This window comes from Papio anubis, chromosome 16, assembly GCF_008728515.1.
Source record: "Papio anubis isolate 15944 chromosome 16, Panubis1.0, whole genome shotgun sequence".
Taxonomy (NCBI): Eukaryota; Metazoa; Chordata; class Mammalia; order Primates; family Cercopithecidae; genus Papio; species Papio anubis.
In genome coordinates, this window is record NC_044991.1 from 54,737,536 (window position 1) to 54,759,930 (window position 22,395).

General features: G+C 56.3%; 1 protein-coding gene across 1 annotated transcript; it reads right to left on the reverse strand.

Moving 5' to 3' along the window:
* Positions 1 to 255: 255 nt before the first annotated feature.
* HSPA12B (heat shock protein family A (Hsp70) member 12B) lies at positions 256 to 20,197 on the reverse strand. Its single transcript, XM_003905012.2, has 13 exons — positions 20,083 to 20,197; positions 14,194 to 14,253; positions 12,009 to 12,106; positions 10,528 to 10,652; positions 8,114 to 8,300; positions 7,596 to 7,700; positions 7,162 to 7,278; positions 4,997 to 5,171; positions 4,067 to 4,153; positions 3,531 to 3,635; positions 3,158 to 3,416; positions 2,478 to 2,581; positions 256 to 1,876 (listed from the first exon to the last, which is right to left on the reverse strand). The coding sequence occupies exons 2-13, from the start codon at positions 14,234 to 14,236 to the stop codon at positions 1,221 to 1,223; spliced, it is 2,061 nt and encodes a 686-aa protein (XP_003905061.2). The 5' UTR covers positions 14,237 to 14,253; positions 20,083 to 20,197; the 3' UTR covers positions 256 to 1,220.
* Between the last annotated feature and the right edge of the window lie 2,198 nt (positions 20,198 to 22,395).

Below are 22,395 nucleotides of genomic sequence, written 5' to 3' on the forward strand. Positions count from 1 at the left end.
ACAGGTGGTGGCATTTTAGGCCAGAAGCTGGCTGCCAAGACAATTAGTTTGAATGAGGAGGGAGGGACCTCGTGTAGGCAAGAGAGGTCTTAAGCAGTGGAGTTGTTTGGGATGCTTGATGGGGAGACAGTAGCACCCCCTTCTGGTCAGTTCCCTATGCACAACTGAAAGCTTTCTCCCTTCTCTCTATAGCACCCGGAACCCCTACACTCCTCCCACTATTAGGGTCTCCACGCCATATCAGCAGGCTATGGCTTCCCCTTGAGCATAAATGTTTTATTGTCACCTCAGGGCTCTCAGGCAGGTGGGGCTGCTGCATGTCACAGTTGGAGGGAAGTGCCTGACATTTCACACTTTGGGAAACTGAGGCCCATGGGCGGTCAGAGAATGTCCTAAAGGCACACCGAGTCAATAGCAGAGCTGGGACCACCCCTCAGTGCTCCTTCTGGCCTCCTCATCCACCTTCCAGCTGCCCTTCCATGGCTGGGGTGGGGTGCAAGTGGGGTCCTTCATAAGCTGCCCTTGGGGCCTTCCCAGATGGGTGTTTTGTCTAGAAGGAAATGCTACCCTCATAGCCCCTCATAATTGCCTCCACCATAATAATGTTCCCACCTCCCCGTTAGAGATCTACTGCCCTTTCTACAATTCAGTCATATTTGGGTGGTCAGCACCACACCAGGACTGTGCTACCACACCTGTCCCTCTGGAGTCCACTTCCAGTCACTTTCTTACAGCACAAGGTTCCTCTGCCTGCCTCCCGGTTCAGGCTGGGTCCATCATTGAGTGAACTCCAGCCCTGCAGGTCCAGACCCTGCACAACCTTCCTCCTGCGGCTCCTCCTGCCATCCCACCCCCACCCCTACTCGGCTAAGTTCAGACCAGGACTCCATCTTCTGTTGCGTTCTTCCTTCGGGGTCACTTGCCACTTGCAGGGCTGCGCGCTCTGTCTTGCAGACCTCTTCTCAGTCACCCTTACCCGTTCAGTCCTTGGCGGGTTCCTTCAGCCTGGCAGTCAGCGAACCAGGGCCCAATCCCAAAGCCAGTCTCTGGGTGTGTCCCCACCCACCCTCCCATGACCTCATCTCCCCGGGGCCGGAGGGCGGGGAAAGAGGCGCACACAGCAGAACCATCTTTTCCCCCGCCCCACCCCGCTCCGCAGGCCCGGGGACCGAAAGAGGGCGGGGCCGAGCAGAGGGCGCTCGCACCGCGCCGGCGCGCCCTCAGTTGGAAAGAAAGTCGATGGACGCGCGCACGGAGCGATTGGTGCTGACGTCGACGGCGGTGACCTTAATTTCGGTGTCGCCAAACTGCATGGCGGCGCGGATCTCGCGGCGGCCGGGAGGAGCGCCGGCGGCGTCCTGGCCGCAGTCGGCGGGCTCAAGCTCGAGGCTGAGCGCGCCGCATTTGCGCACGCCGGGGTCGGTGATGAAGCGCGCATCCTCGGTCGCGCAGCAGTACAGGTTGATGAGCACGCGCCGCTGGCCCGGACGCGCCGGGCAGTAGCTGCGCCGCACCTCCTCGCCCAGGGCCACCGACTGCTCGGCGGCCACGAAGCGCTCGAAGACGTCGGTGCACCAGCTGCGGCCGTCGCGAACCAGCAGTTTCTCGGGCGGGTGGCGCCCAGGCACAAAGCGGTTGAGCACGCCCACGCCATAGGTGAGCGGCGAGCGGCGGACCCGCACCACGCCCGGCGCCTGGCCGAACAGCACCGCGCCTTTGAGGATGGTGAGGCCCACGTCGTGCGGGACCACGACACGCAGACCGCGGGCGCCCAGCGCCGCCTGCACCGCGTGCTGCAGCACCGCTGACTCGGCGAAGCCGCCCACCAGGAACAGCAGCTTCACACCCTGCACCTCCGGCCGCGCCAGCAGCGCCTCTGTGGTGCAGGACGGGGGACGCGGGTGAAGAGGGCGGAGAAGGCGGGGAAAGAGAGAGAGCCACTGAGGCCACCACTAGGCGGCCACCGGCGCCTCCCCTCCCTAGCTCGTATCCGCCTAGCAACTAGAGAGTAGCCATTTGAGCACTTTCTTTGAGAGCTCCCGCGAGTCCTCAAGGGCTTTGCCTCCCCAACACTCACGCTCCCCACTTCTCTCCCACCACGACGTGGAGAACAAGAGATAAGGATATGCATTTACACGTATTAAACACCTAGACGTTGTGTGCAAGACATTATGCTCACTGTAGATACTTCAGCTCATTTTATCCCTGTGATAACGTTTTGAGAACCCAATACTATCACCCCATTTTATAAATGGGGAAACTGAGGCACCAGAGGTTTTTTTTTGCCTTGGCAAGACTACATATCAACCCCCTAGCTCTTAATCACCACTGCACTTCATCCTCCAGGTGTTCTAGATGATTCTAGGTCTCATCCCAGTGTATGGATGTGTGGAGAGTCCTAGGCACTGATTGGGGGGGGAATTATTCCGCATCTGTTTTATGTGGGGGCGGGTGGAGGACCGAGTTCAGGTGCTCACCTATGTGCTGGATGATCCCGCTGACTGTGGGCTGAAAGAGCTCATTCATGGCTTCACAAGACATTCGGAGCATCCCCTGTGAGGACCACTTCACGAAGTTCACGCTGTTAGTGGTGAAAGGGGCACAGACCTATCGGTCAGGGCCCACCTGCTTGCCCCAGTTTGGGGTCCGTGGTTCTTATTCTCTACCTCTGCCACCAGGCAGAAGTGCCTGGGCATCGACTGCACGTGGTGTCTGGAGGACTGGACCTGCTGGATGTTAGCCCTTATCCCCACCCTACTCAGTCAGGATTTAGTTGCCAGCCTGCTCCAGGTTCCAGGTACGAGGTCCTGGGGGAGGCCTCCCCTTGCTTTGGTGCAGGGAAGCCAAGGAGCATGGGCCAGCAGGGCCCCGGGGTGCGGGTGTAGAGAAGGCTGGGAGGAGACCAGTCATTGCCGCCTCCCGGCCATGATTCTCTCTCTTGCCCCAGTTCGGGCTGCGGATTCCGTGGGTGGAGCCTGCTGGGCTGGGGCACTCACTCGCTGCTCCCCGCCGCCCCACCCCGACACCCTGCTGGCTTGGTGTATATGTGGGATGAATCAGGCAGATCCCCCACCGTTCCTTGGGGCCCGGGACCCTCCCGTGCATGGTCATTTCCGGGTCGGCAAACCCTGCCTGAGCCCGCGGGCCCGGGACCCACCTGCTCCTGCGCAGAGCGGTCTCCACGTTGTGGCCCCGCTGCTTGCGGTAGAAGTCAATGAAGGAGAAGGGCAGCGAGATGTTGAGCGCCCCTGCACGGTGCGGGCCAGCAGTGCGCTTGCGAGCCTCGAAGGCGATGGTCAGATCTACCCAGGCTGCTGGCCGTTGCCTTTTGAAGGTGGTGATGAAGTCCTCGCCGAAGATGCGGCATAGCAGCTGCTCGAAGGCCAGGTCCACGCCCACCGCGCCATAAGGGCCCCCTGGGGTAGAACAGGGGGCGGAGGGGGCCTAAGCGCTCACCCGGCTGCCAGGGTGCGGTGGCGGGGCCGGGGCCCGGGCCACGCTGGGTACCGGGATGCCGCCTGGCTACTCACCAGATGCCTTGTAGAGCTCCTTGAGGGTGCCATGGGGCTGCTCCAGCTGGTGCACCGTCAGGTCCACTGTGCCTCCACCGCAGTCGGCCACCACGTAGCGGTCTCCTGCGGCGGCGAGCGTGGGCACACACTCGTGGGCGGCCTCGCACCCTCAGCCCTGCGCCCCCTCCAGCCTCGCCCAGCCTCCAGCCCTGACCCGGGTCCCAAGGCCTGTCTGCAGGGTTGGGGGAGGGACGTGAGGGGCTTCAGGTGCTTGAACCTCAGACCACCACATATGGGCGCAGGGTGTGGGGGAGAAATGGTTCCAGAGGCTCTGCAACTCCACCCGAGCGTCCGCGGAGAATCCCCTGGAGGAGTGGGAGTTAGGGGCGCCGCTGTGAGTGGGGTGGGGGTGCGGGTGACTGTGAGGGGACGGCCAGGTTAGGTACAGCGGATGGAGGAGGAAGAGACGGGCTTTGCAAACATGCCTTTCCCCCCATCAGTATATGGTGCCCGGTAGGGGCCAAGGATAACTCTCCATCCCCCTTTCCCCCTACCTGCTTGCATCTCTGCCCACAGTTCTCCTACACCCGACTCCACCAGGAACGTGCGGCTGTGGCGATACCTTCGCAGCTGCTCCCGCGCTGGGGGTCAGGAGACAGCAGGGAGTGAGATTAGAAGGAGGTGCTCCAGCTATGGCGTTCAACTCCCATCCTCCTGCCCAGGCCCTCCATGGGCACTGGGAGCAACCAGTGCTCCTGAAACTCCAACCTGCTCCTGACTGGGAGAGGGCAATCCTGAACCCCAAACTCCCACCCTGTATCCAACAGCTGGGGGGGGAAGTATTTATGGACACAGGGCTTTCCTTTAACCCAGGAGGTCTCAGGTCATGGCAAAATCAGGGTTAGAGGGTTTGGAGGAGTGGAGGCAGGTAGGTGTCCTTGGAGTCTCAGAGGGGACTCAGGACTTAGGGCTTCTCCCTGCCCTGGGAGATGGCATCTGGGAGGATGACCATAGCTGTCCTTGGCCTCGGTGCCTGGTCCTGGCAGCAGCAGCTTGGGGCTGATGTGTGTCAGGGAAGATGATGGGAGTGAAGGGGACAGCCGATGCAGTGGGTTGACTTCTTCCTTTGTCAGTACCCCAGCAATTTCCTCCTGGGGTAGGCTGTGTTTCCCCTGACCCTCAGACTCAGGGCTGGGCAGAGTCCTGCCCTCCTCAGACCTTGCTCCCCTAGGGCAAGGTGAAATCTCCACCCTGAGATTGGGTTCCCCCAGGTAGGACATGTCCCACCCTGAGACGAGGTTGCCCTTGGGCAGGGCTGTGCCTCCCTCCCTCAGATGGGCTCCACCAGGCATGTTTCTGCCTGCTCAAATTGGGCTTCTCCGGGGTGGGGACCCCCTCCCCTTCATACTGGACATGGCTGAGCTTCTGGCTTCAGTAACCCTCTGACCCTCAAAGGGTGGGTGGTGTCCCTGGGGGCAGCTCACCCTGACGGAAGCTGGAGTCGATGGAGCGGCGCTCACCCAGGCGCCCACCACCCGGGGCCCGGCCACTCAGATCCAGGAGCTGGTGCAGGCGCAGCTTGCGGCAGTATACTGAGGCAGCCTCAGGCTCCAGGGCGATGAGTAGCTGCTCTGCATTCTCTCGGGACACTAGTCCAGCCTGGGGATGGGTGGTGGGCAGGGTCAGGTGGCACCGTGGGCTGTCACACCTAAGATGGCACCGGGAGGTGGAGAATCGCGGGCCTGTGGGGGCTCCCACCTCCTCCTCCATCACACCCCACCCATGTTAGGCCTCTCAGGCCCCTCTGTGCTGCACAAATTTGGAGCTGCCTTATAGCCATACTGTGACCAGGCTGGGGAGGGAATGGCCCTGGCCAAAGATGGGGAAGAAGTTGCCTAGCAGGAAAAGACTCTAGACAGAATGCAGACCTAGAACCCCTGGGATGTGTCCCTTCAAACTTCCCAAGATAGCGGGGCTGCAGCAAGGTTCCCCTTCACAGGTTCAAGTGGCCAGCTGAGCGCTAGCTGGGGGTATTGGCAGAGACTCTAGCACAATGTGGGGGGTGTGGTGGCTCAGAGGAGATGGTGGGGAGCCCTTTTAGCTCACTGAACCCTGTTTCTCCACCAGGCTGGTGTCAGACGGTAGCCATAGGCCACCCCATTCCCAGGAAAACTTTGTTCCCAGGGAATCTGATACAGCAGGAAGGAAGCTGAAATTCCAGGCAACAAGACAGGCCAGTTGGGTGGAGAAAAACACTTGAGATCTGGAGTTATTTCCTTCATCAGGGCAGGGGATCCCTGTGGCAAGTACATCATGGTTTTGTAGGGTTCCCCAGATTCTGACCAGATAGGGAAGAGGGATAAGGGTGTGAATGGAGACTTTCTACCCAGGGCCAGGCTTTCCTGAGCAGCCAGGGAACAGCGTGAGAGGAAAGGGGGTGGGGAAATAGGCAAGGGGACGCTGGGGGAGCAGGTGTTTGTTCCGGCTGGGGACAGCCTTGCTTCTGTTCTGATCTTTGCACAGGTATGTTCACTGTGCTCAGAGTTAGCTCCTTCCAGTGAAAAGGGTAGCCATCTACAAACCTGGCCCTGGGTCATGCCTGGCCCATAGGTATGGGAGGATTGGGGACCCCTCCAGGGTGTCTACAGGCAGGCTTGAGATCCCTTTTGGACAGCCTAGGGTCTGTTTCCAAGGCTCCAGGGTTAGGACCAAGCAATGAGTCTTGAGGCTACACCCTCTCTGTCTCCAATGGAGCCCCCCAACTCCTTGCTCTAGACCTTTGAGCATCTCAGTGGTAGGAAGACCTGTATGCACTGGCCAGAATCGCCTCTCTTTATACTTTCATAGTCCTATTTCCCCTGCTCAAGAACCAACAAAGGTGGGCGGTGGTGGGGGTGTCCCTGAAAATACTGATGCCAAGTGAAGTGAATGTTCTAGGTGCCCTGCCTGCCACTGTGAGTGTTGGCTGCTATTGGCTCACAGCTGCTACCTCCTCTGGATAACGGCCCTCAGCTGAATGGGAATGGCCTCACTTGGAGAGGTATCCCTCCCATTCCCCCAGAACCAGTGACAGACCGATACGGATGTGCAAGAAGCTGGCCCCAGCTCTGTGCTACAGTTCTCCCTCTGCAGCTCCCCATGGGATCTAGCTGAGGCTAAACTTGAGGCTAGACTCTAGCCAAGACCACATCCTTCATAGCTCCTTCTCCTGTCCCACCTCCCTCCCTTGCCTTTCTCCTGACAACCCTTCTTCAATAGACCTTAAGTATAAGACTCTCCATCTTGGGCTCTGCTTCTAGGACACCTGACTTCCCGCCTCCCTCCCTTGCCTTTCTCCTGAGAACCCTTCTTCAATAGACCTCACGTATAAGACTCTCCATCTTGGGCTCTGCTTCTAGGACACCTGACTTAAGGCACTGTCTACACTGGCCTGGGCTGTGCCTCTTGTCCCTCTGTCCCCTGTTCTGCAGGCCCACTCCCTCTCCTGGTGGGAGCAACCCTACAAACTCCCAGCAGGAGCAGGCTGAAGTTCTTTCCACAATGACTCTGTGGTCTCAAGGGTGGTGGGGTGCATGCAGGCGGGGGCAGGCATGGGGGCAGGCCCGGGCCTTCCTGAGCAGTGTTCTCTGACCCATCTGCACATCCTCACCAGGTAGGCAGCTTCCCGCATGAACTGCTTGGCCGGCTGTTTCCAGATGGCAGGCACCGTCAACACCCAGCGCACAGTGTCCTTCTCTGGCAGCGATGGGCTCTGCTCCCTCAGCTCCTGGTGCAGGAGCGGGCAGTCAGAGAAAAGGTGGCTTGGAGGGAGGGTGGTCTTCAGCCCTCCGAGGAGCTGGAGGTACTAATCAAACCACAGGAAGGACTTCCCAGCAGAGTTGGAAGAATCGGCCCCCCTCCCATCAGTATGGCTTGGTGCAGGCTCTACCAGACAAAAAGGGAGGAGGGTACTGGAGAAGATGACCTCTGACTTCCGGCGGTGGCTACCCATCCAATGTCGGCGACGGGATGGGGGAGCGGTTTCGGATGAGGGCACAAGAGGGGGTCCCTGCTACAGTCGGCAGAGGTGGGGCCGCAGCGCACCTGAAGGGCGTGCTCCCTGAAGAAGCGCAGGGCATGGGCGAACACCTCCAGGGCGGGCATCGTCTTTCCATTTACTGCCTCTAGCTGGGTCTTCAAGGTGAGATCCTGGCAGGGACACAGGGCGGCTCTGCAGGAGGCCTCAGCTCGGCACTCATTTCCTGACGACCTCGCTCTTAAAATCGCCCCGTTTCCTGGAGTTTCCCCACCTCTTTAACACCATCCCACTCTTGCCCCAATCTGACATTAGCTCTGTCCCAGCCCCTCTCCTTAGCCCCACCCCTCCTGCAACCCCAGCTTCACTCTTAGCCCCACCCACATTAGCCCCACCTCCACCTGTCTCATTTCTGAGCTCCGCCCACACTGGAGTCCGACGTCTCCCTTTAGCTCTGCCCCCTCTCAGCCACGACTCCATCGGGTCGGTCCTCAAGCGTTTAGGTTTTGCCCCACCCCCACCCCCCCATTAGCCCTGCCCTTTTCAATGCTGGCCCCGCCTCCCTGTCTGGAGCCCTGTGACTCACCGTGGCGCTGTGGATCTTCATTTTGAACTTCTCGAAGTAGAGCCAGTCCCGCGCCTCTTCCGGGTCCAGGTCATGGTAGTAATCGCGAGCGGTGTAGCCAAAGCTGTGGAAGGCACCCTCCGGGGTCAGCAGCAGGCAGGTCGGGGTCTTCTGGTGGGCCACGCCCGGGTCTCCGCCCTCCCATTTCCTGCGGAGGCACAGGGCCGTCAGTGCAACCCTCCTTGGGTGGGAATCCAGGCAGAGGGAACAGCATGTGCAAAAACTTACAGATGTGAAAGAGCAGGGAGAACTAGCTATGGGTCGGTTGGATAGGCAGCAGGAGAAAATACAAGAATGCTAAGATGAGATCATGAAGAGCACAGAAGGCCATTCAGAATTCTGTCTTCGTGGATTTTAAGTAGCGAAGAGGTATGACTACATTTGCCTTTAGAAATAAAGGTCACTGGCTCGCATGGAGCAACAGAATGGAGGGAAGAGAGCATGGAGAAAGGAAACCAAGGAGGAGTATATTGCAGCCATCCAGGTGAGAGCAGGTCGGGTCTAGAGATGTTAGGGACACATCTAGAGATGTTAGGGGCTTGGTGTCTGGTGGGGAAAGAGGGCTTAGGAGGAGGCCGGGATGTCCCCAGTTATTTCCTGTGACTTTCACCGCCACAGGACAGAGACAGTGTTCCTGGATGTGTCCTTAGCCCCAGCATGGCCTCAGCTGTGTGTGTTGATAAGCAAGACATCTGGGATGTCCTACAGCTCCTAGAGGGCCGTAAGTGCCCGGAGCCTTTGCGGTTTTCTGTGATGCAGAAGGAAGGACAGTCCAATCTCACAAAGCTCAAGTCCCATGTATTTTGGAAGCAGTTACCTGTCTGTCTGTCTCTCCATTCAATCTTCCGTCCAGTCTCAGGCCTGGAGAAGCCCCTCTTACCTCCCATCCCAGTGTGGGTTGAGAGCTTTGAGGTCTCCTATAGCTTTACCTACTGCCTGCCAACCCTCTAGGACACATTCGGAGGACTGGGGTCTTGAGGTCCCAAGGGGAGTGTTCACACAAAACCCACCAACATCTGAATGAATTTTTGAAACATGTCTTTCATAACAACTGTGTGACTTGTCAACTCAACCCTTAGAACCTTCATTTTCTTGTTTTTTATTTGAGATGTTGGACCTAGGAATCACCTCTAGGAATCTACCCCATAGAGACTACAGCACAAGTTTTCATAGAAGGATATTACTGCTGCATTTTTGTAATAGTGAAAAATGAGAGGAGGGAAAAAACCCCTAAAACGGTCAATAGGGGAATGGATAAATTATGACACATCTGTACTATGGAATACTAGGCAACCGTTCAAAGAAAGTGGTAGCTTTGTATGTACTGACATGAAATATCTACAAAATAATGTTGAAGCTTTAAAACAAAGCAAGCTGTATATCTCACTTTTACTTAAAAAACACATATATGTTTGTATATGGTGTGTTTGTCTACAAGCTTAGAAAAATATTTGTGGGCTGGGCATGGTGGCTTACGCCTGTAATTCCAGCATTTTGGGATGCTAAAGTGGGAGGATCACTTGAGGCCAGGAATTAAAGACCAGCCCTGGCAACACAGTGAGACCCTGTCTCTCCAAAAAAATTTTTTTTAAATTAGCCAGGTGTGGTGGTACTGCCTGTAGTCCTAGCTACTCAGGAGGCTGAAGTGGGAGGATTGCTTGAGCCCAGGAGTTTGAGGCTGCAGTAAGCTATGATCATATCACTGCACTTGTGGTATGATCACTGCACATAGCTTGTGTGACAGAGCAAGACCCTGTCTCTCAAAACAAAAAAAAGAAAAGAAAAGAAAAAAGGCCAGGTGTGGTGGCTCATGTCTGTGAGGCACTCTGGGAGGCCAAGGCAGGCGGATCACCTGAGGTCAGGAATTTGAGACCAGCCTGGTCAACATAGTGAAACCCTGTCTCTACTAAAAATAAAAAAAATAGCCAGGCATGGTGGCGCACGCCTGTAGTCCCAGCTACTTGGGAGGCTGAGGCAGGAGAATCGCTTGAACCCAGGAGGTGGAGGTTGCAGTGAGCTGAGATCACACCATTGCACTCCAGCTTGGGCGACAGAGTGAGACTCCATCTCAAAAAGAAAGGAAAAGAAAAAAGATTTGCATATTTTATTGTATATCTCAAAAAAATTCAAAATTAAAAACAAAGTCTTACTTTTCTTTCAGAAGGCTGGGAGCTGCTCCAGTTGAGACCAGGAACCCAGGCCTGGGGCCCATCCTCCAACCTTTTGCCCCAATGGGGAGCCCCAGACTAGGGGTGGCAGGGCCTCTGAGGAGACCCCCATGTCTCGGTGACAGTACTTTTGGGACCAAGCTCATCCCTGGCTATGAGGAACTCCCCACCCACCCCACCTCACTCTCCCAGCCCAGCTACCCTCACCTCATCATGTGGATGGCCTCAGGGTCACTGGCAAAGCTGAAAGCATAGCCACTAGACGTGGTGCCAAAGTCAATGGCCACCACCACGGAGAAGGAGGCCTGCTGGGGGGCTCGGGCCTCGGGCTTCTGCAAGTGCAAGACCTAGAATTAGCAAGTAGCCAGCAGGGACACCCCCCCCCCCCCCACCCCCAACGCTTCCTCTGCATGGGGAGGACACTCCCCTCCACTGACTGTGGTCCAGACCAGCCCTGGACCTGGCTCACCCCACCTGCCCACCTGCTCAGGCTCCTCTGCCCTCCCAGGCTCCAGGCTGAGCCTTGGACATGTCTCTCAGGTAGCCCCAGGCAGGGTTCGTCTCAAGCTCCTGCTTTCCTGCTTCCAGTCTCTGCCCACCATCCCCCGGACTGCCTTAGCCCCACCCCCACCTCACACCATCTTCAGAGGCAGCCACTAGTCTGGGCCCAGCTGGGAGCAATTTTGCTCCTCCAGGCAGTTTTACAGCACATGGACCAGTGCATATATTTTACCCTCTTGCTCCTTGTGGCCACAGTGACACAAACCAGACTGATTCTATGGCAGACAGAAGAGCACGTGCATGTCTCCAGAGAACTGTGTGCCTTCTCCTGTGCCAGGGCTGGACTCCCTGAGAATAAGGGGGTCCCTAAGAGGGATCACCAGGGCAAGGTCATCCAGATGGGATGACCCAGGGAGCTTGGGGGTGGGGAGGTGATGTCCTGGATACTTCAAGCTAGTAGTTTCCTTTTTATTTGAGACCGGGTCTCACTCTGTCACCCAGGCTGGAATGCAGTGGCTCGATCTTGGCTAACTGCAATCTCCGCTTCCTGGGTTCAAGCAATTCTCCACCCTCAGCCTCCTGAGTAGCTGGGATTACAGGTGTGCACCACCACGCCCAGCTAATTTTTGTATTTTTTTGTAGAGATGGGGTTTCGTTACGTTGCCCAGGCTGTTCTTGAACTCCTGAGCTCAAAGCAATTTGCCCACCTCGGACTCCCAAAGTGTTGGGATTACAGGTGTGAGCCACCATGGCCAGCCCGAGCTAATAGTTTCCAGACTATTTTTTTTAGCAACATGTCTCCTCTCCTTCAGATATGACTTGGATTAAGGTGGACTGTGGTCAACAGGAGGCCCAGTGCTCTGGGGACCTAGAAGAGCCACATGCTCAGAGGAACACTTGCCTCAGCCAGGCCAGCTTCAATGGCTGTGGGTGCCTCCTGTGTTGTGGGGGTTGGGATTAGTTACATGGGGCTCACCTTCTCAGTAGAATTGTTACCTTTATAGTCCAGGGCCGCCCAAGGCCAATCCTTCTGGGGGGCACATGACTGGAGTGTATGGGGACAAGAGGCATGGTGGTATCCCCATCCCCTCCTCCTTCCTAGCCCAGGCCCTGTCATGACATTGCCAGGCACGATCCCATCCACACCACCCAGGCTACCCACCACCTGATCCCTGCTCCGCGCTTACTGGAGACTGCGAGGGTGTGAGGGGGGCAATGCCGCAGCTTTCCTGGGTCCTTGGGGATCCGGGTGGGCTAGGCACTGGGGACCGCTCCGGACTGGAGCCTGCAGAGAAGAGAGGGCAGTTCATCCTGGCACAAGCAGGGTAGGGATGGCAGTGGACCCCAAGCTAGGCACCCAGAGGTTCTCCATCAGTCCTTGCTGGGCTAAGGCAAGGGGCTCTCTGCTAGGGGGGAGGACTGGGGGGTGTAGGAAAGACACGCATGACGTAGGGGCAGGAGCTGAGGGTCTGCTATCAGAAGCAACATTTCCCTAGCGGGTGACCCGTGCTTTCTCTGGGGACTCACTGTCTCCCCACTAGGGCCCCTCAGAAACACAGTGCGGGAGGGGAGAGAGACAGAAAAGCATTGTGTGGCAGGGAGACCCAGTCCAGAGACAGAAGGGCAGGGGAGATAGGGCAGGTGAGCTCCTGGGAGGGAGTGGAGGAGAGAGAAGCCCTTCTCCTTCAAAAGGTGGGGCTACAGACCTAACGGGCTCGGAGGTGGGGTTGCTCCCCTCCACCCTAAAGTTGGGCCACATGGTTCTAATCAGGACTTGAGGGAACTCCCCAGCTCCCATGCCCACAAGGGCCACAGACAGGCCCAGCTGGCTGCTTGGGGAGGATCCAGGAGGGGCAGCATCTCCTCCCACACTCATAAAGACAGCCCAGTCCTGAACTGGGGGTGTCCACACCATTAGGAACTCTGATTCCCACCCTCCACCCACACATATACACACACCCTGAGCCAGCATTTCAGGGCAGGAGGCCCCATCAAGACCCTCTTGCAGGCCTGGGACTGAGCTGGACCTTTGGTGGGAGGGAGTGGAGTAGCCCTGGAGGACAGCCCCAGGCCTGGCTCCAAGGATCAGGCAGCTCATGGGGCAGGAGGGCCTGCCTGACTGGACCCCCACAGGTGTGGGCCAGTAGCTGCCACCACCACACTGGGCATTGCTAAGGGGCATGTGAAGAGTACTGGGGGCAGCCTTGAGATCCATGGACAGGCCAGGGAGGCTGGCTAGGGAGGGAGAGTGAGATCTGGTAGGAAGCTCCATGGACAAATCAGGCAGGCCCTGTTCTCCCTCAGCCACAGTCCTGCCATGTGCTGCCAGGCAGGTCTCCACTCTCCCTGGCCTTGGGGGTAACCTGGGAACATAGGTGAAGGGCCAGGCATGAGGGGGACTCTGGGAAGCACCTGGACAGGGCCAGAGTCTGAGGTGCTGGAGGGGCAGGGACAAAGTGGCCACATTCCAAGGGCTGTCTCTCCTCAGGCAGCCAGGGCAGGCTCCGGCCCTGCCACCAGCTGCAGCCTGAGAGGCCAAGTTGCTGTGGCTCGAGCTTGGGAAGGGAGGCAGGAAGGAAGGGCCCAGCCCACCAGGTCTTTGTGAATGGACTTCCTGAGGAGTGTCCCTCTTGCCTCCGGCCTCCCACCCCTGCAGAGAACCAAGCCTGCTCCCAGACCAGGCTATGGGCAGATGCACATGCACGCGCAGAAGTCTCTGCATGCATGCCCACCTGCAGACTATACTCCCGTACACAGATCCTGTGCACAGAGACCTGCCCACAGAGACACACACTCACTGATGCACTCACACGGGGTCCTGTGCACACAGCCTGAACAAAGCACATGGGCATGCAAACACTCCTGTGCACACAGACCCTCCATGCACACACAGAATTATCTGCATGTGTGCCCACTTGCAGACTATAGTCCTGTACACAGGTTCTGTGCACAGAGACCTACCCGCAGAGACACACACTCACTGATGCACTCACACAGGGTCCTGTGGACGGAGCCTGAACAAAACACATGCACATGTATACACTCCTGTGTGCACAGACCCTCCTGGCACACACACATGCACTCAGCCCACACTCATATATACATGGAGGTCCTGTGAATAGACAAGTCCTGTGTGCACACATATTCACACATACTAACATACACAAACCTCTGCACACAGACCCTCCCTGCACACACGGGAGGGTCCAGTAAGCACAGACCTGCCCTGCACACATGCGCACACACACACACTCACAGAAGGGCTGTTGGGAAGCTCTGCGGGAGAGGTACCTTGGACAACCTGTAGGTGGGTCTCAGTGCCTGCTGGGGTGAATGGGTGGTGGGGCAGGGCAGAGTGGTGGGGGTTCTTACCAATGTACAGCCCCTGCAGGCCCATCTCCGGGACAGTCAACATCCTTGCAGGCCCTGTAGCTGTCAACAGGAACAGACAAGCAGAGTGGGATTTATTTGTCCCTTTGTTCCCTGACTGAATGCTTATTTATTTTATTTGTTTACTTTTGGCTGGAGTCCTTTGAAGCAAATCCCAGCCATCATGTTGTTTCACCTATGAACTCTTTAATATATCTCTCCAACAGATAAAGACGTTTTCAACATCATCGAAACACCATTCTCATGTCCAATGAAATTAACAGTAATTCCTTAAATCTCATCTAAAGTCCCACAGTTCCCAGCTTGTCTCAAAAAATGGCTTTACTTTCTTGGAATCAGGATCCTCCTAAATGTTTTCTGGTGCCTGCTCTGTGCCAGGTGCTAGGAGATATCAGTGACCCAGAGAGACACTGTCCCTGCCCTAGAAACCAACAGTCTGATGGAGAAGATAATTAGGCAAGTGATTTTGAAATGACAAGGGTTGCTGGGTGCTGGGAAGGTCAAAGCTGTATAATGTGGGATGGGAAGGGGACATGGTAAGTCTGGACGGAGGGCTGGGCTGGGCTCTCACCCTGCAGGCAGGGCCTGTGCACCCTATTTCAGATTTGGTTTTATATGAACGGCAACAGCAAATCTTGAAAGGTTTGAGGTGGCAGGCTGGGGTGGGGGCATGACTCAATTAATCTTTTCTTTTCTCTGAGACAGAGTCTCACTCTGTTGCCCAGGCTGGAATGCAGTGGCGCGATCTTGACTCACTGCAACCTCTGTCTCCTAGGTTCAAGCCATTCTCCTACCTCAGTCTCCTCCATAGTTGGGATTACAGCTGTATGCCATGCCCAGCTAATTTTTGTATTTTTAATAGAGACGGGGTTTCACCATGTTGGCCAGGCTGGTCTCGAACTCCTGACCTCAAGTGATCCGCCCACCTCGGCCTCCCAAAGTGCTGGGATTACAGTCGTGAGCCACCATACCTGGCCTTCTTTTTTCGTTTGTTCGTTTTGAGATAGGATGTCACTCTGTCACGAGGAGAACCTACACTTAAAGGCCAAACAGAGGAACGTGGACTGGCCAAGGAGATTGAGATGCCCCATGGTCTCATGAAGATTGTACCAAGAGATGGGTAAAGCTAGATCCCTGTAAGAGGTCCTCAGATGAGACTGGAAACACCTGTTTTAGTGGCCCAAGGCAGGTAAGCTCAGGTGAGGAGTGAGCAAGAGGTCACATGAGCTAGAACTTCTTTTCTTAAGATGGGGTCTTGTTCTGTTGCCCAGGCTGGAGTGTAGTGATGTAATCATATTGAGCTAGAATTTCTGAGAAGCTTGGCTGAGATCAGGAATGCATGTGAGGGCAGTAGTTGGAGGGTGCTAAAGCTGAAGGGAGGTGAGGAAGCATATTTATTTTCTAAGATGGGAGGGGCTCAATCCTGTCTATGAAGTTCTGGGGCCAGGCTATAGGCAGGATATTCCAAACCATCAACAGCTTTGTTACTCAAAGTGTGGGCTAAGGACCAGCAGCATTGGTATCACCTGGGAGCTTGTTAGAAATGCAGAACCTCAGGCCTCATCCTAGACCTGCCGAATCAGAACCTGTGTTTTATTTTTATTTATTTATTTATTTTTGAGGCAGAGTCTCACTCTGTTCCCCAGGCTGGAGTGCAGTGGCGTAATCTCAGTTCTCAACTCACTGCAATCTCCACCTCCCAGGTTCAAGCGATTATTCTGCCTCAGCCTCCCAAGTAGCTGGGGCTACAGGCATGCACCACCATGCCCCGCTAAGTTTTGTATTTTTAGTAGAGTCGGGGTTTCACCATATTGGCCAGGCTGGTCTCGAACTCCTGGCCTCAGGTGATCCGCCTGTTTCAGTCTCCCAAAGTGCTGGGATTACAGGCGTAAGCCACCGTGCCTGGCCTATTTTAACAAGATTCCCAGGTGATTCAGGTGCACATTGAAGTTTGAGAAGTGTTGCTCAACAGTGTCTCTCAGCCAGTCTGCAGACCACTGACACTATGTTCTCATTGGTGAGCCTGGCTGCTCCCCTAAACAAAGGGGGAGGCTACACAGGGCCAATCCATTCCCTCTCTGTCACCAGCGGCCCGATCAGAAAGTTTTGCTATAGAACACAGGCAGACACAGAGCTGGCTCTGGCATGCCCATACACACATGCACACACCCTTGCTCACACAGTTCACACAAACCAGCCCCACCGTGGACAGACACCTGGACTCCCGCACACTCTTGTATGTCCAGGATTCTCCTGCATGGCCAGCACCATGGAGATTTCCAGACACTCTTGCTGTCCTCTGTACCATTGGAGGTACACAGTTGGATGCTCAGGAATCAGAATCAGAAAAAGGATGGGGGCTGGTTGTGGGCACGCATATAGCAGCTGGCTGTTGTGGAGAAAAGGGAAAGCACAGAGAGGGGAGGGGAGGGGTCTTAGGAGCCCGGGGCAGGAGCCCAGCTTAGGGTGATGGAGTGGGATGCTGAGCTGGGTCCCGCCAGCTCATGTGAGCTGATTATTTCTATCTCTTCCCAGTTCTGCATTCAATGATATCACATTGGTAGCTTGAAATCAGTCATGGCTGGGAGTATTTACACCACAGAAATTGGCAAGCACTACAAATCAGGATTTTATCCCTCTACCAGAGCTGATTGGAAACCATTAACCAGCATACTACTGGATCAAGGCCTCGAGGGAGGAGCTGGCAGCCCTATTTGTATGTTGTTCTGATTCTTCAGCAAACACTTATCGAGATTCTTCATGCCAGGCTCTGTGCTTAGCACTGGGGAACCACTTTGCTGAATGAATGAATGGATTTTCTGGACTAAGGCTATTGTACCTGGAGGAGAAACAACCTAGAACCACCAGAAAAAAAAAGACTCTGGGCCGGGCGCCATGGCTCACTCCTGTAATCCCAGCACTTTGAGAGGCTGAGGCAGGTGAATCACCTGAGGTCAGGAGTTCGAGACCAGCTTGACCAACATGGTGAAACCTCGTCTCTATTAAAAATACAAAAATTAGCCAGGCGTAGTGGGAGATGTCTGTAATTCCAGCTACTCAGGAGGCTGAGGCAGGAGAATCGCTTGAACTCGGGAGGCAGAGGTTGCAGCGAGCCAAGATCACGCCATTGCACTCCAGCCTGGGCGACAAGAGCAAGACTCCATCTCAAGAAAAAAACAAACAAACAAAAAAACTCTGAGTCCTCCTTCTATGCTAGATTCCACATCCAAACCATGGGCCTATACTTTTCCCAGCTATCGGAAGCTTGTCCAGTTATCTACTGTCTCTCATACGATATGCTGAGTGCCCCTATGCTGGGGTTTCAGGGATGGCAAGAGCCTATTAGGGCACGTGGCATGAGTGCATCATGCCACATCTCTGTGCCTCAGCGCCCTTTCCGGTAGAATGGGTGACACAGAGGGCTTATGTTAACAAGTCCAGATATGCAAGGTGTTGATAAAAGCAGGGAGTTGGGCAGGTTTGAGCAGTGTTCTTTCCCTTGGTGATGCGGATTCTGAATTTTCTTGTTAGAGATTTTGGTCTCACTGAGAATCGCATTCTAGTCATCACGAGTTCTTTAAGGAAGGAGGTAGGAACTAAATCAATTTGTGTTAAAGGCTGCGTGTGGTGGCTCATGCCTGTAATTCTAGCACTTTGGGAGGTCAAAATGGGTGGATTGCTTGAGCTCAGGAGTTCGAGACCAGCCTGGGCAACACAGCAAAACACCATCTCTGCAAAAGATACAAATATTAGCCAGGTGTAGTGGTGCATGCCTAGAGTCCCAGCCACTTTGGACACTGAGGTGGGAGAATTGCTTGAGCCTGGAAGGTTGAGGCTGCAGTGAGCCATGCTCACACCACTGCATTCCAGCCTGGGTGACAGAGTGAGACCCTATCTCAAAAAAATAAAATAAAAATGTGTTAAAGAAGGAAGATCCCACGGATTCCCCGAGAGGTGGAGGTAAGCCAAGAGGTGGCTGACTGCCAAGCAAGCACACACACCCAGGAACACTTAAGGAGAATGCTGACCACAGAACATGGGACAAGCCCAGCTCCCAAAAGCTAGGTCTGGGCAGAGTCCATAGCTGAAAATGAGGCGAGGCTGACCTCCGCTTCAGGGGCCTACCTAATTTCAGACTGGTGGTGCCTATGGGTTTGAGAGTAATTGAGTGGGACAGTTTGATTTACACAGAAAGGAACTCCATTTCCTGGCTACAAGCACATGCCAAATTCTGGCCCCAGCCTGATCCCTAACCCTGCCCATGGACTGACCCCTAACTCCTGGCTTCATATTGACCTCTAGTCATCAGCTTCTCCCTGACCCCTGGCCCTGACTTCTACCCAATAGGCAGGGCCTATTAGTCACTGGGGACCAGGATAGGGTGTGGCCCAGCAGGAACTCACAACCAGAGACTCCCATCCCAGAGTGGCCCCGGTCTTACAATAGCCTAGGATGAACCCTGCCCCCCTCCCCCAGCCCACTCCTGCTCTTTTTTTTGAGACAGGGTCTTGCTCTATTGCCTAGACTGGAGTGCAGTGGCACAATCACAGCTCACTGCAGCCTCGACTACCTGGCCTCAAGCGATCCTCCCACTTCATCCTCCCAAAGTGCTGGGATTACAGGTGTGAGCCACCTTGCAGGGGCCAGACCCTTTGCCTGATAGAGAATCCTTGGAGGATCTCTTCCTGGGTGGGGTGTTTCAGCTGGGCACTCATGTCCCCAGGAGCACTATGGGAATGCAGTGTTCTGGGTTTCAGGGCTCCACATGATGCCTGTGTAGACAAAGAGCCCACCAAAGTCCTTATAGCTCCCCTCCTGGCTAGGACCCTGCCTCTTCCGCCTGCTGTTCTCTGCTCAGCACCCAGCCAGCCCTGTAATGGAACAGGACTCCGTCAGCGGGCTAAGTGAGGCCACAGGCGTTTATTCCAAGCCACAGACTGGGCCAACCAGGGCCCAAAGCACGGATCAGAAACGGCACCCAAAGGGCTGCCCCACTCTGTTCTGGAGGGGAGCCCTTAAGAAGAAGGGACCATGGGTGGCTGAGTGAGGTGGCTGCCCCATCCTGCGCTGGGGCAGGGAGTGACAGAAATGGCCTCCCATGGCCCCTCCCTGTCCTCATCTTTGCTTTCCATACATCCTGCCGCACCCCCTTGGGTCCTCATCATGGGAGCAGCCAGTTCACAAACAACAGAGCCCCTCCCATGCTCTGCCCACAGCCCCCCATTACCCCTCTCTCCTGGGATTCCTGCGCTGCGTCTGCTCTCCGGAGAGTCCCTTTCGTGCTCACTCCCTTCCAGTCTCTCTCATCAACACACGCTAGCCTCACAGACAGGCTCCACTGCCCCAGCGGGAACCTGGACCCACCCCACCTGGACCTCAAGCTGGCCCGGAAGACCAGGTCCCGGCCTCAGACCCTGGCACCTGGGTCACTCGGTACTCTGCTGCACTTCGGGACCACAGGGCCTGAGACCCCTGAGGCACCCCCAACACACACACATACCCTCAACCCCCAAGTTTCCACCTCAGGCCTAGGCACCGGGTCCCCCAAATTGGCTCCCTGGAGCGGGCCCCAGTCCACACCAGTCCTGCCAGCCTATAAGACACAGGAGTTTCTTCAGCCTCAGCCTCTGAGCAGCTGTGCAAGGGACACGGGAGGTGGTCCCCCGAAGCCCAGGTGGGAGCCCAAGGTCGCAGTCCCAAGTGCCTTCCCGAACCCGCAGCCTCGCTGAAGAGAGGGGTTTGCAGATCTGCCCCCACCAGACGCGTGGAGTCTGGAGGTTTTTGGTGGGGTCTCAGCCGACAGCCCAGGACGGCAAACCTCCGCGCCTTTCTCCACTCAGGGCGCCCAGCAGCCCCCGCCCCAGAACTCACCTCCGCCCTCCCTACAGTTCGAGCCCCGTCCAGCCGGTGCGATCCCGGGCCCGCAGCCCGTTAGCCCTGCCTGCTGTGGCGGCCGCAGCCCTCGACGTGCGCCCGACCCTGCGGCCTCCCGCCTCCTCTCGCCGCCCACCCCGCCCGCCCGCCGCCCCCTCCCCCAGGCCGGATGGCCGCGCCGCCTGCGCCGCCGGGTCGGCCCGCGCTCCCGGCCCAGATGTGCGAGGCCGGGGCGGGGCCTGCCTGCGCGGGCCTCCGCCGAGGGGCCCAGCCTGGTCCCGCGTCCAGGGCCCCTCCCTGAGCCCCTCCTGCGCCTCCCCCGCTCCGCGAGCAGCCCGGGGGTGGGAGAAGGGAGAGGGGGCGGCGGAGGGAGGGGAAGAGGAATTCCAGACCCTCGTCGGCCTCCTGCGGTCCAGCTGCGAAGGGGCTCCCCTGCCCCGCCCCCACAGGCCCACCTTGGGGCTCAGCCTCGGCCCCTTCAGCGAGGGTCCAACAGCTGAGGGGGAAGGGACCGCCCTAGACCCTTCCACTTCCCTGCCCCAGACTCCTCCAGTCCCTTGACCCAGACCTGTCCAGTCCCTTGACCCAGAACCCTCTCTCCTCCCACCCCTGCTGCCCCTTCAGTTTCCCTAGCCTGGTCCCCAGTGGCCAGAAAAGAGGCAGAATCGCGGATGAGGGCAGGCCCTCAGGTCTCCAGGCTGGGCCTAGCTCTGTCCTTGCTCGAGTTCAGACGACCGAGGCGAGGAGTCTCACAGACTGAGGCCCCATGCCTGGTAAGGGGACCACTCTGCAGCAAGGGGCGCCCAGCCTCTCTTACGAGTCTCACAGCATTTTTTCTTGTCATAACCGGGACCCTATTGGGGATGCTGGGACTTGGCCTCCAAATAGGGGGTTTGTGGGGTGAAGATCTCTTTCTGGGCAGGGAACCGTGGCTCATGCCTGTAATCCAGCGCTTTCAGAGTCTGAGGCAGGAGGATGGCTTGAAGCCAGGAGTTGGAGACCAGCCTGGGCAACAAAGGGAGACCCTGTCTCTAAAAAAATTTAAAAATTAGCCAGGTGTAGTAGCTCACGTCTGTAGTAGCTCACGTCAGTACTCAGGAAGCTGGGGTGGAGGATTGCTTGAGCCCAGGAGGTTTTTTATTTTTAATTTTTATTTTTTTTGAGATGGAGTCTCGCTCTGTCACCCACGCTGGAGTGCAGTGGCATGATCTCGGCTCACTGCAACCTTCACCTCCCAGGTTCAAGCAATTCTCCTGCCTCAGCCTCCCAAGCAGCTGGGATTACAGGCGCCCACCACTGTGCCCAGCTAATTTTGTGTATTTTTAGTAGAGACAGGGTTTCACCATGTTGGCCAAGCTGGTCTCGAACTCCTGATCTCAGGTGATCCACCCGCCTTGGCCTCCCAAAGTGCTAGGATTACAGGCGTGAGCCACCGCATCCGGCCTACCCCAGGAGTTTGAGGCTGCAGTGAGTGTAATCACACCACTGCACTCCAGCTAGGGTGACAGAGACCCTGTCACAAATAAATGAATGAACGGATGAATGAATGAATGACTTTCTGCTAGGTCCCTCCTGGAGCTTTCAAAGACAGCTGACTGGTTCTGCCTGCTCCCCTTCCCCTCTGCCCCATGTGCCCCCACAGAAGTTCCAGATGCTTTTGAGTCCACCTCCCTTTGTGCCGGGGAAGGCTGCCTGTCAGACAAGGGCCCCGCAGCCCCATCAAACAAGGCACAGTTCTTGGGACATCCCGTTCTTCCACTCCAAACCTTTGCAGGGGCTATTTTCCCTCCCTGGAATGGTCTCCTTCCTCCTCTCTGCCCAGCCAAAATGCTCCCCAGCTACAGTGTCACCTCCCTAGGCTTGCTGCCTTTCTTCTCAGGGCCACTGCCCCAGAGGGTCTCCTTAATGAGGTCAGGCACGTGGGGTGCGCTGCACCAACAATTCTGGATACCAAGCCAGCATGGCATCCAATCAGCAGTCTCCACAGGCTGCCTCCCAGTGTGCTTCTATGTGTGTCCATCTGTGCATCTTTTGATGTGTTTGTGTCTGTGCTTAAGTGTGTCTTTGTATATGTAAGACTGTGCTTGTACATCTGTGTTCATGTGTGAGTATGTTTCTTGGAATGTCTGACTGTGTCTATTTGTGTCTGTGTGTGCACTAGTGTGACTGTGTTTGTGTATTTTGTGTGTGTGTTGCTGCATCTTGTGTCTTTGTATCTGTGTGTGAGTGTGTGTCTGCATTTGTCTGTGTATAACAGGAGTCCTTGGTCAGGGCCTGCAGGCCTGCACCTCGTTTGAGGCTGGGCAGAGT